Source organism: Gekko japonicus, unplaced genomic scaffold, assembly GCF_001447785.1.
Source record: "Gekko japonicus isolate JY-2015 unplaced genomic scaffold, Gekko_japonicus_V1.1 scaffold1360, whole genome shotgun sequence".
Lineage (NCBI taxonomy): Eukaryota > Metazoa > Chordata > Lepidosauria > Squamata > Gekkonidae > Gekko > Gekko japonicus.
This window is the reverse complement of record NW_015165281.1, coordinates 85,695-103,881: the sequence shown is the minus strand read 5'-3', so window position 1 is coordinate 103,881 and position 18,187 is coordinate 85,695. Positions and strand designations below refer to the sequence as shown.

Here is an 18,187-nt window from a genome sequence, read left to right as displayed (position 1 = left end):
GGGAGGGAGGGAGGGAGAGGGCCGCGGCGAGCGCGCCTGCTCGGGAAGGTTCCGGAGCCGGCGCGCGCCCCCGAGGCTGGCTGGGCGCGTCCCCGTCGCCGCTGCCTCCCCTCCTCGCCTGTCACTCCCCCTCCTCCCGGCGTCGGTGAGCGAGACTCTCCGCCGAGCGTCTCCCTGCAGCAGCAGCAGCAGCAGCCTGAAGCCGGGCGCAGCGTCAGGTAGGGGGGTTGCGCAGCCCCGGGGCGAGGCGACCTTCGGGGAGCCGGGCTCCCTCCCGCGTAAGGGTCGGCTTGGCACGGGAGGAGGGAGCGTGGAGCGCCGGGGTGGGTGGGTGCGCTCGGCGCTGGCCGCGGCTGGAGGGGAGGCGTCGCTGCAAGGCAGGCGCTCCGGGGCGCCGGGCGGAATGGGGCTTTTTGCATGTGTGAATTGACGCCGGGCCGGCTGAGGCAGCCCCCTTGGATGCGATTCTGCACCGACTAGCCTGGCGACCGCAATTTAAATAGCTTCTCCCCCCCCCTCCTCTAACCACACCCCTCCCTTTTGCAAGGGAGAAGCCCCCTCTTGCAAAGAAAGAAGGCGCTGGATGATCTCTCTCGCCTTGCTGTCGGGGCTCTTTCCCGCCCCCTCCGCGCTGGTGGTTCTTGCAAGGCAAAATGGGGGCTAGCGGGCAGGGGTGTGTCTCCTGGCACCTCAGCGGGAGGCTGGGCGGTGTGTGAGAAAGGTGCCCCGACCACGCCGCTCCGCTAAGAGCTTCTAGGAACTTTATTCGCGACCTGTTTAAAATAAGCCGCAGCGTTGCATCTCTTTTGACAGGCGGCATGCAAGGATGCAACATATATATTTTTTTGCAATTTTTTTTTTTGCAATATCTTCTTCCAAAATGGGAATTGCAGCGATCCGATACAATAAGTCCCTGATTATTCTGCTCCAAATTACCTCTTCCGAGGGTTGCACTTGGGGGGCGGGCGGGTTGCGAGTGAATTTGAAGGGGTGCCCCCCCCCCCTCTGCCAGACCCTGCTTTCCTTCCTTCCCGTCCGCTTGTAGCCACCTCCACCAGGTCTCCTCCAGGTTTGGGTTCCTGTTTGGAAGACTGGTTTCGATTGTGGAGGCGACTGTGAACGATAGGCTGTTGGTACTGCAGTAGGTGTGGATCTTGGATAGAAAAGGATGGGGCTTCCCACCCCCCCTCCGCCTCGCATCTCCGGTGCCATGTTTTGCAGTCCATGTCATACCTACAGTATTGCTTAGAGAATTATGATGGTGATGGGAGGAGAAATAAACCATCTAAGAAAGGAGGAGAAGGCATTTTGTGTTAATGTCTTTCCCCTTTTGAAAATTGAGAATGCAGGGAACTCTGTGTATAAGACTTCCGTGAGTCTTCTATCCTGGGAAGGTGTGTTGCTTTTGTTATGCTGTGGAATTAAATGTTATGGCAGTTGTGCTCTAAATTCTGGGGTGTGACTGCAGAAGGAAGCTGGAAAAGATTGAAAGTCCTGGACTAAAATGGTCTGACTCGTGTTTTATGCACGTAAAGGACAGCAACTGCTATGCACAAAAATTATAAGATCTGGCTAGATTTTCTCCTGGATCTAGATGTGGGGAATTGAGAGCTTGGTTTTTTGTTTTTTGTTTTTTGCTGTGCTTTCTAGAGAATCACTGTCATGCAAAGGTCTTCTGCATAAGTATTCTCTCTTTCATTGTTTTTTCAAACCCCCCCCCCCATTTTAAATGATTTTTCTCGAAGGAAAAAAATGGATTGGAGTATATCAGCAGCAGCTGGTCACGCCCCTGCTAGGCTAGAATCCATGGATGCAAAGTGCAGTTCTCATTGGGTAAAGACTGTAGTATGCTTCTGTAGTTTTGGGTGGGGATGGAGGGGGAAAAATCCTCTTTTGTCTGCTGACAGAATTTGCATTTAAAAAGGTGTTGTGCTAGGATTAATACAGGAATACCCTTTATTCTAGATTTTTGCCACCATTGTCTTTTCAATGAGATTAAAACCAATAACCATCATTGTGAATAAGCAACTATATCGATGTTATAGTCCCATTGATGATTTGTCAGTGAAAGCAATGTGGTAAGAAGGATGAGATCATAAAATCTCAGGCTAGAAAGGCCTTGTGGGATCATCTGTTGTTCTTCGACACTTTTAAATGGCTGTTGTATGTGCTGTGTGATCTTTTCCTAATCTGTGGTTATAGCTGTTCCGTTTAAGAGACATAACGAACTTGAATAATTTGTGCCGCTTGATTATAAACAGTAAGAAGTATTAAATATAGTGCTTGTAGGCTGTTTAAACAGTTTCCTGTATAGTCCGGTATATACTTACCTGCATATTGTAGAGCAGAAGAGAGGCTAAGAGATCCTAGCTCGACTAAGGGATCCAGCGTAGTGTTATAGTGTCAGATCTAAGTTCATGGGATTCACTGGGTGACCTTGGACCAGTTACTCTTTCAGCCTGGCCTACTTCACAGGGCTGTTGTGAAGATAAAACGTGGAAAGGAAAACCATATGCATTGCTCTGAGTTCCTTGGAGGAACGGTGGAAGGAAAATGTACTAGAAAGACTGACCTAATGCATTTGCTGTTGCAGTAAAGGTTTGAATCAAGAATGCCTTGGGTCACATTCCTAGTCATTACAGCAGCTCTCAAATAAGTTAAGACTTTTATATTCTGCTCTCATTCAGGCATGAATAGAATACTCCAGTCCAAGCCCATTGATTCCAAACTGAACTACATTCTGTGTAGGATTACACTTTAAGGAAGCGCGGCCCCCTCTCCCCTTTCCAATTTTTGTGGTACAAGAAGTAATGATTTCTTTACAACATACTTGTGGCATTCCCTTTGATCTCACTGGTGTGTCTGATTTGCACCTTGTAACGGGGAAGAATGCCAAAACAATTTGTAGCCTCAAGGAAATACTACTTTACGCAGAGAGTGGTTAAAATGTGGAATTTGCTGCTGGAAGATGTAGTAATGGCCACAGGAATCAACAGGATAGGTCTCTCAGTGGCTACTAGCCATGGTGACTGTGGGGAACCCCCTGCCCACATTCAGAGGCACTAAACTTCTGAATTTCAGAGCCAGGAGGCAATCTCAGGGGAAGGCCTCTATGCCCTGTTGTTGGACCTCCAGAGGAACTGGTTGGCCACTGTGGGAGACAGAAGGCTGGACTAGATGGACCACTGGTCTGATCCAGCAGGGCTCTTCTTATGTTAGCCTGACATTTGGTAAGTCTTATAATTATCCAAGGGAAATGCATCTATTTATTTATTTGATTTATATCCCGCCCTCCCCGCCGAAGGCTCAGGGCAGCTTACATAATCTTATAACAAGATAAAACAGTTAAATTATTGGAATTGCAATAAATAGGTCTAAAACAATGCATAAAGCGCTAGCACAATATAACGATGGCAGGCATCCGACAGTCAGCTGGCAACATGGTCTGGGTCGTATCGGCGGAGCCCAGGCTGTTCCGTTGGTATAATGTTGATGTTAATGTTGAAGTAATATTGCTGATGTTGGGGCCTGGGCCTCAGGTAGATGGACGCGGCTCCCTCATCCAAGGCCTGGTGGAAGAGCTCCGTTTTACAGGCCCTTGTTGTTGTTCAGTCGCACAGTCGAGTCCGACTCTTCGCGACCCCATGGACCAGATCACGCCAGGCCTTCCTGTCTCCGCTGTCCTCTGAAGTTGGCTCAATTTCATGTTCGTTGCATCGATGACACTGTCTAACCATCTCATCCTTTGCCGTCCCTGTCTTCTTTGACCTTCAATCTTTCCCAGCATCAGGGTCTTCTCCAGTGAGTGCTCCCTTCTCATTGGGTGGCCAAAGTATTTGAGCTTCAGTTTCATTATCTGGCCTTCCAGGGAACAGTCAGGGTTGATTTCTTTTAGGATTGACTAATTTGATCTCCTTGCAGTCCTGGGGACTCTTCTCCAGCACCATAATTCGAAAGCATCTATTCTTCGGCGCTCGGCCTTACTTATAGTCCAACTCTCACAGCCATACATGACTACTGGGAATACCATTGCTTTGACCGTACGGACTTTTGTTGACAGGGTGATGTCTCTACTCTTTATTATGCTGTCTAGGTTCGCCATCCCTTTCCTCCCAAGGAGCAGGCGTCTTTTAATTTCATGGCTGCTGTCACAGTCTGCGGTGATCTGGGATCCCAGGAACGTGAAGTCTGTCACTACTTCCAAACTTCCCCTTCTATTTGCCAAGGAGTGATGGGGCCGGATGCCATGATCTTAGTTTTTTTGATGTTGAGCTTCAAGCCCACTTTTGCGCTCTCCTCTTTTACCCTGAGCAAGAGGCTCTTGAGGTCCTCTTCACTTTCTGCCATTAGAGTGGTATCGTATTACAGGCCCTGCGGAACTGCAAAAGGTCCTGCAGGGCCCTGAAGTCTTCCGGGAGCTCATTTTTGAGAAGTTAACTTTGTGCCCCTCAGTTAAGTGTTGCCTGATTCTGGGTTTTGCCTGTGCCATTCCCAAAATAAACCAAGAAAACCTCCTGTAGAGTTCAGCCTCGCTGTCAGTGTGCCATTGCCAGAAATGACTCAAGTCGAAGACTTCCTCGTCAGAGCCTCATGTGCCTTTGACAAGATGTTATGTTGGATCGTCCCACTCTTTGCTTAGAGCAAAATATCTTCCAGCGTGAAGAGAAGCCCAAAGGGGAGAGGAGACAACCCCCCCCCCCAAACTTGTGTTGCCATAAATATTGAGTGTTTGGTACCTGGCACATTGTGCTTCCGGTCTCAGAAACTGCAACAGAAGCAGAGTGATGGGGTATTTGGTATTGTAAAGAAACAAACAACGATATAGAGGAAATCCCTCTTTCCATTTGTGCCAGACAGCAAAGAGAAACCACATACAAAGTTTGGTGTAGTGGTTAAGTATGCGGACTCTAAACTGTGAGAACCAGGTTTGATTCCCCACTCCTCCACATTCAGCTGCTGGTGTGACTTTAGGTCAGTCACAAGTTCTCTCAGAGCTGTCCTCTCAATAACAGTTCTGGAAAGAGCTCTCTCAGCCCCACCTACCTCACAGGGTGTCTGTTGTGGGGAGGGGAAGGGAAAAGGAGTTTGTAAGCCGCTCTGAGATTCGAAGTGAAGGGCGGGGTATAAATCCAATCTCCTCCTCTTCCTCCTCTTCTTCCTCGATTCTGATTCTCTTCCTCACTTTTGCAATGAAATGCATTTCCTCCTGGCTTGCCAGGCCCACCTGTCTGATTCCTCTGCAGCCTTTGTCTTGGTTGAGGAGTTAAAGAATGGTTCCAGTCCAGGAGCGTATTCCTGAAGTCAAGGACAGCTCCAGCCAATAAATCTACAGGGGGACCCCAGCATGGACCCTTTCCCCCCAATGCCCCCCAGTTCTGTGTGTGCACATGCATGCAATGGTGCCAGGGAGGTTGCTGCCACAATATGGAGAGCTGAGATTGGTCTTTTCACTGCTGTTACCAGTGCTGCCTCCTCTCTTCTACCACTAGTTACCCTTTCTACACAGAGTCCCGTAGCACCTTAAAGACTAACAGAATTTGTGACAGGGGTGGAGCTTTCATGATTCACTGCTCACTTCTTCAGACTTCGACCTTTCTACACCAGGGGTGTCAAACATGCGGCCTGGGGGCCGGATCAGGCCTCCGGAGGGCCTCCATCAGGCCCGCAGTGGAACTGGCCATCTCCTCCTTCCAGTTCTGCTGCTGTATCATCGTTTGCTTCACCAGACTCTCTTAATCACTCAGCCATTTCATGTTTTGACCTGGGTCATAGACTCAGAACTCTGAGCATGAGATTTCTGTGGTGAATGTCGATAAATCAAAAGTAGGTTTGCATCTTACAGAGCTAATGTTTTAAGCATGTTTTTATCTTAAGTAAAAAAAATAATCTTTGTGTTTGTGTCCTTTATAAAGTTTATATCTCCGCTACCTGGCATTACATTTTATGACACACATGGCCCGGCCCAACAAGGTCTCATTTATGTCAGATCCGGCCCTCGTAACAAATGAGTTCTACACCCCTGTTAACCTACACAGTTCATCTCCTTCTCTAAGCCTGTGCACAAAAGACTCTTGAAAGTTGTCCTGTGGCCTTTCCCTCTGCTTCTTGTCCTTTCCTGATTCATGTTCCGTGTATGCCCATAGCCAGAAGCAGACAGTGCTGGGGGAGCTGCAGCCGTCTTTTTTCCATGGAAGGGACTGGCACCAGAGAGACAGCTATTTGGAGAGGGACCATGGCTCAGTGGCAGAGCCTTTGCTTTCCATGCAAAAGGTCCTTGGTTCAATCCTGGGCATCTCCAGTTAAAAGGACCAGGCAGCAGGTGATGTGGAAGACGTCTGCCTGGGACCCTGGAGAGACGCTGCCAGTCTGAGTAGACGATACTGACTTTGATTCAGTGTGGGGCAGCTTCACGTGTTCGTAGGTGTCTTATGCCAGTTTGGTGTGGTGGTTAAGCGCATGGACTCTAATCTGGGAGAACTGGGTTTGATTCCCCACTCCTCCACTTGCACCTGGCTGGATGACCTTGGGCAAGCCGTAGTTCTGACAAGAGCTGTCCTTGAAAAAGAGCAGTTTCTGTCAGAGCTCTCTCAGCCCTGCCTACCTCACAGGGTGTCTGTTGTGGGGAGGGGAAGGGGAAGGAGTTTGTAAGTCGCTCTGAGACACCTTTGGGTAGTGAAGGGCAGGGTATAAATCCAATCTCTTTTTCTTTGAGAGTTTGGTGTAGTGGTTAAGTGCGCGGACTCTAATCTGGGAGAACCGGGTTTGATTCCCCACTCCTCCACTTGCACCTGCTGGATGACCTTGGGCAAGCCGTAGTTCTGATAAGAGCTGTTCTTGAAAAAAGTGCAGTTTCTGTCCGAGCTCTCTCAGCCCCACCGACCTCAGAGGGTGTCTGTTGTGGGGAGGGGAAGGGAAAGGAGTTTGTAAGCCACTCTGAGACTCCTTTGGGTAGTGAAGGGCGGGGTATAAATCCAATCTCCTCCCCCTCCTCATGCGCCTCCTTGCTGCCCGTCCATTAGTGTCTGGCTGTGTGTGTTTTATTTTTGTTTATTTATTTGTTTCAATTTATATTCTGCCCTCCCCACAAGCGGGCTCAGGGCGGATCACAGAGCAGATCAGGGCTTCGTAAAAATGCAATGCATTATTAAGTATAAAAACAATTAAAACAATATAAAACAACACATATTAAAAAAGAGGTCACACTATTCGTATGTGGGTTTCAAGCTGGTGCTATTTTTCATCTTCTTAATCTGGGCCACATAAAGGTGGTAAACTTCAGCCGGGGGGGGAGATTTTATTGGACACCTGCCACCTCAACCAAAGGCCTGGTGGGACAGCTCCGTTTTATAGGCCCTGCGGAATGGTAGTGAGTCCCGCGGGCCCCTGATCTCAGGCGGGGAGCATGTTCCACCAGGCTGGGGCCAGGGCAGAAAAAGGGGGAGAGTGCGCATGGGTATCGGGAACCAAGGTCGCGGAGGAGAAAGCGGTAGATAAGACTATTATAACTTTGATATCAGTTTGGTGTAGTGGTTAGGAGTGTGGACTCTAATTTGGGAGAAGCGGGTTTGATTCCCCCACTTCTCCACATGCAGCTGCTGGTGGGACCATGGGTCAGTCACAGTTCTCTCAGAGCTGTTCTGGAAAGAGCTCTCTCAGCCCCACCTACCTCACAGGGTGTCTGTTGTGGGGAGGGGGAGGGAAAAGAGATTGTAAGCCGCTCTGAGACTCCGAGTGAAGGGCGGGCTGTGAATCCAGTCTCCTCTTCTTCTTCATCATCAAGAGTTGACTGTCAGCCCTCTGCAGGTACTGGGTTCCTGGCAGATATCAAGCGACACCGACTACTCAGATCCAGAAGCACCACTTTGTTTTGTCGCAAGGACAAACTTGAATCGAATCCTCCTAAAACACAGTGAACCCTGACCTGGATAGCCCAGGCTAGTCTGATCTCGTCAGGACTCGGAAACGAAGCAGGGTTAGTATTTGGATGGGAGACGCCAGGGGTCATTTCCTGCAGGAGCACACAGGAGCGGAGCTTCGGCAGTAAAGAGCCCAGGGGGCGGGCACATGCAACAAGCCCCACCCCCTGCTCCCAGCAGCCCTCAGTCAGAGCAAGAAGCAGCCAGGTAAGCTGCAGAGCCCCCGCCCCCAGCCCCCTGGTCCAAAACAGTCCAGTGGCACCTTTAAGACCAAGTTTTATTCAGGTACAAGCTCTCCCTCCTCTGTGAGGACAGATTTGCATGTCCGTCCCCCCAATAGCTAGCAATCCAAAAGAGTCCAGTGGAGCCTGAGTGATGGGTGTTGCCTTCTGTCACACTTCCGGTGATGTCAGGGGGTGTGGCATATGCAAATAGGTTATGCTAATGAGTTATGCTAATGAGCTCCTGCACCTCTTTTTCTACGAAATGACCCCTGGGAGACGCAGAGGCAGGCCATGGCAAACCACTTCTGAACCTTGGGACCTCTGAACGTCTCTTGCCTTGAAAACCCCACGGTGTCGCCTTAAGTCAGCTGCAACTTGACGGCAAAAAAACAAAACGCAGTGACAGTAACATGGAGAAGCTTTGATCTCTCACTTAGCTGGATGAAGGGTGATAGGCAGGGGGGTGTCTCTTCTCTTCATCCAAAGAAGTGAGGAAAAGTGGGGATTTTCTTTCCATACCATGATTGTGAAGAGCCCCCTCTGCTTCTGCGCTGGTGGCCATGGAGGTGTTTCTCACAAGGTTATTTCCTTGAAAGAACCGGGGTCGCCCATGGAAGAAGAATATGGAGAATCCACCCAGAGTCCATGAGTTCCAAGTCATACCGTTCCCTGTAACTGAATGGAAATAGTTCTAAAACTGAAAACTCTGGCTGAATTGAGAAGAAGAAGAGTAGGTTTTTGTACCCTGCTTTTCTTTACCTTGGGGCTTCGGTGGCTCCAGTGGTTAAGACGCTGAACTGCAGACCGGAAGGTCGGTAGTTCAGCAGTTCAAGACCTGAGTGCCGCATGATGGTGTGAGCACCCATCTCTGATCCCAGCTCCTGCCAACCTAGCAGTTTGAAAGTAAGAAACTGCAAGTAGATAAATAGGTAACAGCATTCTGTGCGCCTCGGCGTCTAGTCATGCCAGCCACATGACCCCGGAAATGTCTTTGGGCAGCGCTGGCTCTTCGGCTTGGTAACAGAGATGAGCACTGTGTCCATAGAGTCAAATTCAACTGCCTTTCGATCAAGGGAAACCTTTACCTTTACTTTTCTTTACCTTAAGGCAGGGGTGTCAAACATGCGGCCCGAGGGCCAGATGAGGCCCCTGGAGGGCTTCCATCAGGCCCTCAGTGGAACTGGTCGTCTCCTGCTTCCAGTTCTGCTGCTGCTGCTGCATCATAGCTTACTTTGCCAGACCCTCTTAATTGCTCAGCTATTTCATGTTTTAACATGGGTCCTAGACTCAGAACTCTGAGCGTGAGATTTCTGTGGTGAATGTCGATAAATCAAAAGTAGCGTACAGAGCTAATGTTTTAAGCATGTTTTTATTTTAAGTTAAAAAAATCTTTGTGTTTGTGTCCTTTATAAAGTTTATATCTCTGCTATCTGGCGTTACATTTTATGACGCACATGGCCTGGCCTGACAAGGTTTCATTTATGTCAGATCCAGCCCTCATAACAAATGAGTTTGACACCCCTGCCTTAAGGAGTCTCAAAGCAGCTTACAGTCGCCTTTCCCTTCCTCTCTCCTTGGGTGGTGGGTGGGGCTGGGAGAGTTCTGAGAGAACTGTGACTGGCTGGAGGTCACCCAGCAGGCTGCATGGAGAGGATGAGTGGGAAACCAAATCCGGTTCTCCAGGCTAGAGTCCGCCAGTCTTAACCACTACACCAAGCTTCAGGAGTCTTTACAGACTGATGGAAGAACGATGGAGAATATAGGTTATTTGTTTTGCTAGGAATCAAACTAATGTGGAAGATCCAGAATCTTCTGCATGCACATTTCCAGAGGAAAGTGCATCCTGAAAACGGCACTGCAGCTGGTGGGAACTGCCAGCCAGACGTAGTTCCTCGATGTTATGGGGAAAGCCCAGGTCCATACACAGAATCCTTAAGACCAAGAACAAATTTTTGTGGATCTATTTGCTCTCCATATTCTCTGAGGCCAAATTAAGACGCATGAATCATCCTGTCTGGTGCCGATGAGGCAGACAACTGCAGATGGTATGGAGGCTTGGTTCATTATTTAGCGACCTTATTTATTTGCAGTGTTGACCACGTGTTTGAGCAGGTCACAGAGACCAGGCTAGATGGTACAGTGTTTCAATCCCACAATGTTTCTGTCATATGCCGTGGTAAACCATTACTGTTGCTTGGACTAGATGATAACCGGCGTTACTGAAACTTCTTGATTCTGGAGATGTGGAATGCACACAGTGGACTATCATATGGAATACCATATGGACTATCATTTGGAATACTGTGTACCATTCTGGTCGCCACATGTCAAAAAGGATATAGCATTGGAAAAAGCGCAGAAAAGGTCAACTAGAATGATAAAAGGGTTGGAACACTTTCCCTATTTTATTTATACTTTCCATTTAATATCCCGCTCTAATCCCATAGTTGGGGTCTCTGAGCGGCTTACAAGTTTTTTCTGGTGCTAATCACCATTTTTGACCCTAGCTAAGGCCACAATGTATGTAAGGGGATGGGATAGCCTACCAGCACCCCCTCTGTGGTGACATATGATGTTTCTTCCTTGTCGGGTTGGCACGGTTCGGTTGGACGGGATTCTGGCTGTTGGCGGGGATGTTTTTTCTTTCCTGGCGTTCGGAGGTGGTGTGCTCTTCTCTCGACGCGCCGCTTCGCCTGTTCCCAGCCCGGCTATGTCCTTTCCGGCTCCGCTGGGCTGGTGCTCGGGATCTGCGCACGCTCCTTCATCTTCTTTTCGGCAGCGGTCGGTGTAGTTCTTTCCGCCACCAGGGATCGCTCGTCGCACCTCCCGATCGCGCTTGCTCGCCGCCGCTGCACCACGCCACCACTTCCGTCCACGCCAGGATTCTTGCCGCCGCCGTCATCATCGCCGCCATCGCCGCCTTCAGCCAGCCACACAGGGTGCCCCCCACCCCTCTAAGGGTGGGTACCCATTTACCTACTTGCAATTAAGTTGCTTTCGAGACCGCTGGGTAGGCGGGAGCTGGGGCGAAGGTCGAGAGCTCACCTCGACCACGGTGGTACTCGAACAGCCATAGTGGCTGCTCGGTGATGTTATAGTGCAGGCGTTTAACTGCCTGCGCCACCGCCCCCACTATGAAGAAAGGTTAAAGCGTTCGGGGCTCTTTAGCTTGGAGAAATGACGACTGAGGGGCGACATGATTGAGGTTTACAAGATCATGCATGGGATAGAGCAGGTAGAGAAAGAAGTACTTTATTCCCTTTCTCACAATACAAGAACTCGTGGGCACTCAATGAAATTGCTGAGCAGTTGGGTTAGAACGGATAAAAGGAAGTACTTCTTCACCCAAAGAGTGATCAACACATGGAATTCACTGCCAGAGGAGGTGGCGGCGGCTACAAGCATGGACGGCTTCAAGAGGGAATCAGATAAGCATATGGAGCAGAGGTTCATCAGTGGCTCTTAGCCCCAAGGTATAGATAGGAACTCTCGGTCTGGGGCAAGTGATGCTCTGTATTCTTGGTGCGGGGGGGGGCAACAGTGGGAGGGCTTCTAGTGTCCTGTCCCCACTGCTGGACCTCCTGATGGCACCTGGTATTTTTGGCCACTGTGTGACACAGAGTTTTGGACTGGATGGTCCATTGACCTGATCCAACATTGGCTTCTCTTATGTTCTTATATCTATCTAACTTTAAGGCATAAATGAATCATGTTGTACATCTTTAGAACATGTACAATTAATACAAATTCAGTTTTTGTATACAAAGCAAGACATTAAACCAAATAACCAGAAACAATGGTAGAATTGTCCAGTATTTGATGCAAGATTCTTTTATTCTTGATGAATGGTTCAGGGCATGGAAACTTGAAAATAATCATGTTCACAGTCACGTTTAGTTTGTGCCTCTCTTTGAAGGTTTCTTGTAGTTGCTTGCCTTCGTCTGCTTTGTGCAAAAGTTAAGTCTCTCTTTAAAACAGCACACAGGCAACCTAGATTTGTCTGTGCACGATAGAATCTTAAATGGCTTTCTTGGCTGTACTCTTGAGATGCTGTAATGGAATTTTCCAGAAGAACCATTTATAAATGCAATTATAATTGTAGCTGGTAAGTTATTTTTTTTTAAGGAATACCTCTCACTTTTAAATTATTGCCAGCTTACTCTGTTGAAGTGAACCTGATGTCGTCTTGTAGGGCAAAGTCAACTTTTCTGACCTGGTAAAACCTGCCAAGACCATTTTTAAAACCAATGTCTTCCTGTGAAAATCTGCTTCCTCCACTCTCAGTCTTGTTGTGCTTGGGTGCGCGCAAGCGGATGTGCTCTCCCCTTGAGATTTCTGAACCAAAGATGTGAAACAAAGGCAGCCTTTTTAGTTATGTTATTTATGGGGAATACTTGAATGGCATGCACTGAACAACAGACTAGTATTTATCCTTCTTATGGACAGATGGGCTGTGAGTTTGTGTGCCTGGCAGTTAACCTCTTTCGGTGCTTTTGGGAACTTGAACACATGAACACGTGAAGCTGCCTTGTACTGAATCTGACCATTGGTCCATCAAGGTCAGTATTGTCTACTCAGACTGGCAGCAGTTCAGGTTCTCAGGCTGAGGTCTTTCACATCACTTACTGCATGGACCTTTTAACTGGAGATGGAACCTGGGACCTTCTGTGTGCCAAACAGATGTGTGTGCCAACCAGATGCTCTACCATTGAGCCACCTCCAACTTGAGATAACCCACTTCCATCAGCCTGGTCCCACCCCAAAAAAAATTGAAGGAGAATGCCCAGTTCTTTTGGATAGAAAGAAAGTTTATTGTCTCACTTGGACAGGATACAACTCTTCAGAATCAGAGACTTGATTTTGTCCGTATTCAGAATTGTGCCTCTGGAATGAGGCTATCATCTAGGGCAGGGGAAGGCAGCCTTCTTGGATTGAGGACTCAAGAAACCTTGCAACATGTACCTGCAAAGATGTAGGTCTTCCAGCAAACAGGGTTCTTCATGTGGATATACAAAATCAGACACTGGGAGTAAACCGAGTCCCGGCAGAGCTGCCAGTCTTTCAGGACTTGGAGTTAGTTGATAGCTGCAGGACTCCTGAAGACCTTCTGTCACACCAATGGCCTCAGCAGAACTGCCAGTGTCTCAGTGGCCCAGATGGAAAACCAGCCCTGTGTGTTGAGCAAAAGGGTCTTCCATTCTGTTGTTCAGCATGTGTGATGGGACTGCTTGGCCCTTTTTGAGGGTGACTGTTTTGGCTAACGGAGACACACAGCTCTTTTCCGGAGTCCCCCGTTGGCTTTACTAATCTCTCGCATATGAGGGCCATCAGTTGGCCTTCCTAGTCCCATTCTGCCTTCAGACTCACGAAGAAAGACACCTCTGCCCCTGAGAATGCACAGTTCCCTTCCGAACCACAGCTGTGAAAAATATGGATTTAGGGCAAACACAGTTTGGGGCCTTTTGTCCCACTCAAGGTATCTGTGAACTTTTCCTCATTAAAATGGCGGATGACATTTGGCGCCCCCTAGAGGCCCTTAGGGGAGTTTACCTCTGCTGCGAGGGTTCAGGATTGTACTTGGGGTGCCTTGTTTTGGGCAAAGTGAAAGGGCATCGCCTTGTTCCCCACCCCCCGCTTTCTCCTCCTGGCCAATGCTCCCTCTAAGCTGTGGTGTCTTCTGAGCAAAAATTCTACTCTGTGAGCTTCCAGCATTTAAAGCGATGAGCGAGCCATTTGGCTACTGCATAAATTAGTTTGCTCTGGAGCCACCCTTCCTGAGCTAAGACAAAAATGTGTGAGCTGGAGGGTAAAAAACTGTGAGCAAGCTCACACTAACTCAGCTTAGAGGGAACACTGCTCCTGGCTCCACCTGCTTTCTCTGATCTGCCAGATTTGGGAGCTCGGGGGGTTCCTTTGGCTGGGCTTGGTCAGCAGGGCTTTTAGAAGAAGAGAAGAGAGAGAAGAGATTGTATTCATACCCCGCCCTTCACTACCCAAAGGTGTCTCAGAGCGGCTTGCAAACTCCTTTCCCTTCCCCTTCCCACAACAGACATCCTGTGAGGTAGGTGGGGCTGAGAGAGCTCTGACAGAAACTGCTCTTTTTCAAGAACAGCTCTTATCAGAACCATGGCTTGCCCAAGGTCATTCAGCAGGTGTAAGTGGAGGAGTGGGGAATCAAACCCGGTTCTCCTAGATTAGAGTCCGCACGCTTAACCACCACGCCAAACTGGCTTTTTACAGTTGGGCTGCTCCCTCACTCTCACAGCCACCCCAACTTTTAGGCAGCTGTCAGTCTGACCTTGTTCCTTTCATTTCCCGGCCTGTTGAGGGCATCTCTCGATCTTCAGGGCGGGGGGCAGGGTTTTTGTTCCAGCTCCCTTTCCAAGCCAGCTCCTATGACCACTCTGGGTTGGAAAATACCTGGAGATTTCGGGGAGGGGGGGGTGGAGCCCGGGGGAGGGACCTCAGTGGCGTATAATTCCATGGAGTCCACCCTCCCAAGCAGCCATTTTCTCCAGGCGACTTGATTTTGGTCATCTGGAGGTCAATTGTCATAGCAGGAGATCTCCAGGTGCCGCCTGGAGGTTTGTCGCTCTGCAGCCAGCCCATCTGCAGGTCATACCAACCAGGGATTTGTAAGGAGCAAGTTGAGTAGATGGCAGTGTGTGTGTGGGGGGTGTCAGTGGTAAGCCCATCGCCACCCTAGGTCCTAGCAAATGCCTGACCCCCAGAAGCTTATGCAGGGTCCATTGTCTCGAGACTTTCAGTGTAGCAGCCAAGTTCTCTGTTCCTCCTAAACAAGAAGAAGAGGAAGAGATTGGATTTATACCCCGCCCTTCACTACCCAAGGGAGTCTCAGAGCAGCTTACAAACTCCTTTCCCTTCCCCTCCCCACAACAGACACCCTGTGAGGGAGACGGGGCTGAGAGAGCTCTCCCGAGAACTGCTCATGAGAGAACAGCTCTGACAGAATGATGGCTTGCCCAAGGTCATCCAGCAGCTGCATATGGAGGAGTGGGGAATCAAACCTGGTTCTCCCAGATTAGAGTCCGCGCACTTAACCACTACACCAAACTGGCTTTCTTATTTGCATGTGATTTACATACTGAGGTTGTGATGAAGAAAGAAAAAAATGTATCCCTGCATTAGTAGCTGTTAAAGTGCTCCTCTCCTCATCTGGTGTGTGTACAGGGGTGGGGGCTGGGGGGAGGAGTGCTGTGTATGGTACAGTAATAGGTAAGTTGTGGAGATGCTGGAAGGAGCTGAACAACAAGCTCGAGCTGAGTTTAAGTACACAGACATATATAGGGAACCGTTCAAGCGCACCCAAGAATTCTTGTTTTACATACATTTTTGGCATGATCTTGATTTTTTCATTGTAACACAGAAGGAAAGAAATAGCCTGCACAGTTAAGAACTTAAGAAGAGCTCAAGTGTCCATCTAGTCCAGCATCCTGTCTCACACAGTGGCCAGCCAGTTCCTTTGGAGGGCCAACAACAGGACATGGAGGCCAAGGCCTTCCCTGATAGGAACATAGGAAGAGCCCTGCTGGATCAGACCAATGGTCCATCTAGTCCAGCATCCTGTCTCACACAGTGGACAACTGATTCCTCTGGAGGTCCAGCAATGGGGCATAGAGGCCAAGGCCTTCCCTGATAGGAACATAGGAAGAGCCCTGCTGGATCAGACCAATGGTCCATCTAGTCCAGCATCCTGTCTCACACAGTGGACAACTGATTCCTCTGGAGGTCCAGCAATGGGGCATAGAGGCCAAGGCCTTCCCTGATAAGAACATAAGAAAAGCCCTGCTGCATCAGACCAATGATCCATCTAGTCCAGCATCCTGTCTCACACAGTGGCCAGCCAGTTCCTTTGGAGGGCCAACAACGGCATAGAGGCCAAGGGCTTCCCTGATAGGAACATAGGAAGAGCCCTGCTGGATCAGACCAATGGTCCATCTAGTCCAGCATCCTGTCTCACACAGTGGACAACTGATTCCTCTGGAGGTCCAGCAATGGGGCATAGAGGCCGAGGCCTTCCCCTGATAAGAACATAAGAAGAGCCCTGCTGGATCAGGCCAATGGTCCATCTAGTCCAGCATCCTGTCTCACACAGTGGCCAACCGGTTCCTCTGGAAGGCCAACAACGGCATAGAGGCCTTGGCCTTGGCCTTGGCCTTCCCTGATAGGAACATAGGAAGAGCCCTGCTGGATCAGACCAATGGTCCATCTAGTCCAGGATCCTGTCTCACACAGTGGACAACTGGTTCCTCTGGAGGTCCAGCAATGGGGCATAGAGGCCAAGGCCTTCCCTGATAAGAACATAAGAAGAGCCCTGCTGCATCAGACCAATGGTCCATCTAGTCCAGCATCCTGTCTCATACAGTGGCCAGCCAGTTCCTCTGGAATGCCAGCAATAGGGCACAGAGGCCGAGGCCTTCCCCTGATGTTTCCTCCTGCCTCTGTGATTCAAAGGATTAGTGCCTCAGTATGTGGTGGTTCCCCTGGGTCACCATGGCTAGTAGCCACTGACAGACTCATCCTCCACGAATCTATCTAATCCTCTTATCCAGCTGTTGATTCCCTGTGGCCATCACTACACCCTTCTGGTGGTGAATTCCACATTTTAATCACTCTCTGCGTAGAGTCGTATTTTCTTTTGTGCATCCTGAACTGACTGCCCATCAGCTTCATTGGATGCCCTTGAGTTCGAATATTCTCCCGAGGGAGAAAAATGTCTCTTGCTCATCTCTCTCCACCCCATGCATTTTAGAAACCTCTATCATGTCCCCCCCTTTAGTCGTCTCTTTTCTCAACTGAAAAGTCCCAGTTACCACAAAGGGAAATGTTGGTGGGCAAAGGGTGAAGAAAAGTGCAGAAAAGGGCAACTCGAATGATAAAAGGGTTGGAACACTTTCCCTATGAGGAAAGGTTAAAGCGCTTAGGGCTCTTTAGCTTGGAGAAAAGACGACTGAGGGGTGACATGATCGAGGTTTATAAGATTATGCATGGGAAAGAGCAGGTAAAGAAAGAGGTACTTTTCTCCCTTTCTCACAATACAAGAACTCGTGGGCACTCCATGAAACTGCAGAGCGGTCGGGTTAGAACGGATAAAAGGAAGTACTTCTTCACCCAAAGAGTGATTAACACATGGAATTCACTGCCACAGGAAGTGGTGGGTGCTACAAGCATGGACGGCTTCAAAAAGGAATTAGATAAGCATATGGAGCAGAGATCCATCAGTGGCTATTAGCCACAAGGTATAGCTAGGGGCTTTGGGGCAAGTGATGCTCTGTCTTCTTGGTGCTTGGGGGGGGGGGGTCAACAGTGGAAAGGCTTCTAATGTCCTGGCCCCACTGCTGGACCTCCTGATGGCACTGGTATTTATGGCCACTGTGTGACACAGAGTGTTGGACTGGATGGGCCTTTGGGCTGATCCAACATTGGCGTCTCTTATGTTCTTATGTTCTTATGACAAGGCATTAGATTTTATGACACACAGCCCGGGCCAACAAAGTCTCATTTATGTCAGATCCGGCCCTCATAACAAATGAGTTCGACACCCCTGAGCTAGAGTCTTCGGGTTGACTTAGAGAGGAGATCTATCTAGCACGTGTTACTATAGTCTGGTCTCGTTTTTACCATAGCATGGATCCAGATGGCCAGATTGGCTGTGTCAAGGGATAGGGCCATCTTCTGGGACAGACTGAGTTGGAATTTTTTTTTTTTTTTGCAGCTGCATTAACTCGCCTCTCTACCAGCAAAGCTGGATCCCCTATAACCCTTAGGCCAGAGGGCTGGATGTGACATAAATGTCACTTTGCTGGGCTGGGCCATATGTGCCATAAAATGTAATTCCAGGTACCAGTGATATGAACTTTATAAAGGCATTATTTTTTTTACTCAAAATACAAACAAAAGCAATTGATTCCTAGCAGTGAAAGCAATTGATTTACAGGGGAGCCCACAAAAGCCCCAATAGATGTAATCAATCATATGCAAGACTAGTTTTCCCCCCCAAGGGATACCATAAAAGGGGAGTACCTT

At 49.0% G+C, this 18,187-nt stretch overlaps 1 protein-coding gene across 1 annotated transcript in view; it reads left to right on the top strand.

Annotated features, from left to right (window-relative positions):
• Window positions 1-18,187, top strand: part of LOC107109638 (microtubule-associated protein tau-like) — a gene marked incomplete at its 3' end in the record, with an annotated part of 94,733 nt that overhangs the window by 4,429 nt on the left and 72,117 nt on the right. Inside the window, exon 2 of the mRNA XM_015410310.1 lies at window positions 49-218. Coding sequence (XP_015265796.1) covers window positions 49-218 — 170 coding nt within the window. The remainder of the gene's footprint in view (window positions 1-48; window positions 219-18,187) is intronic.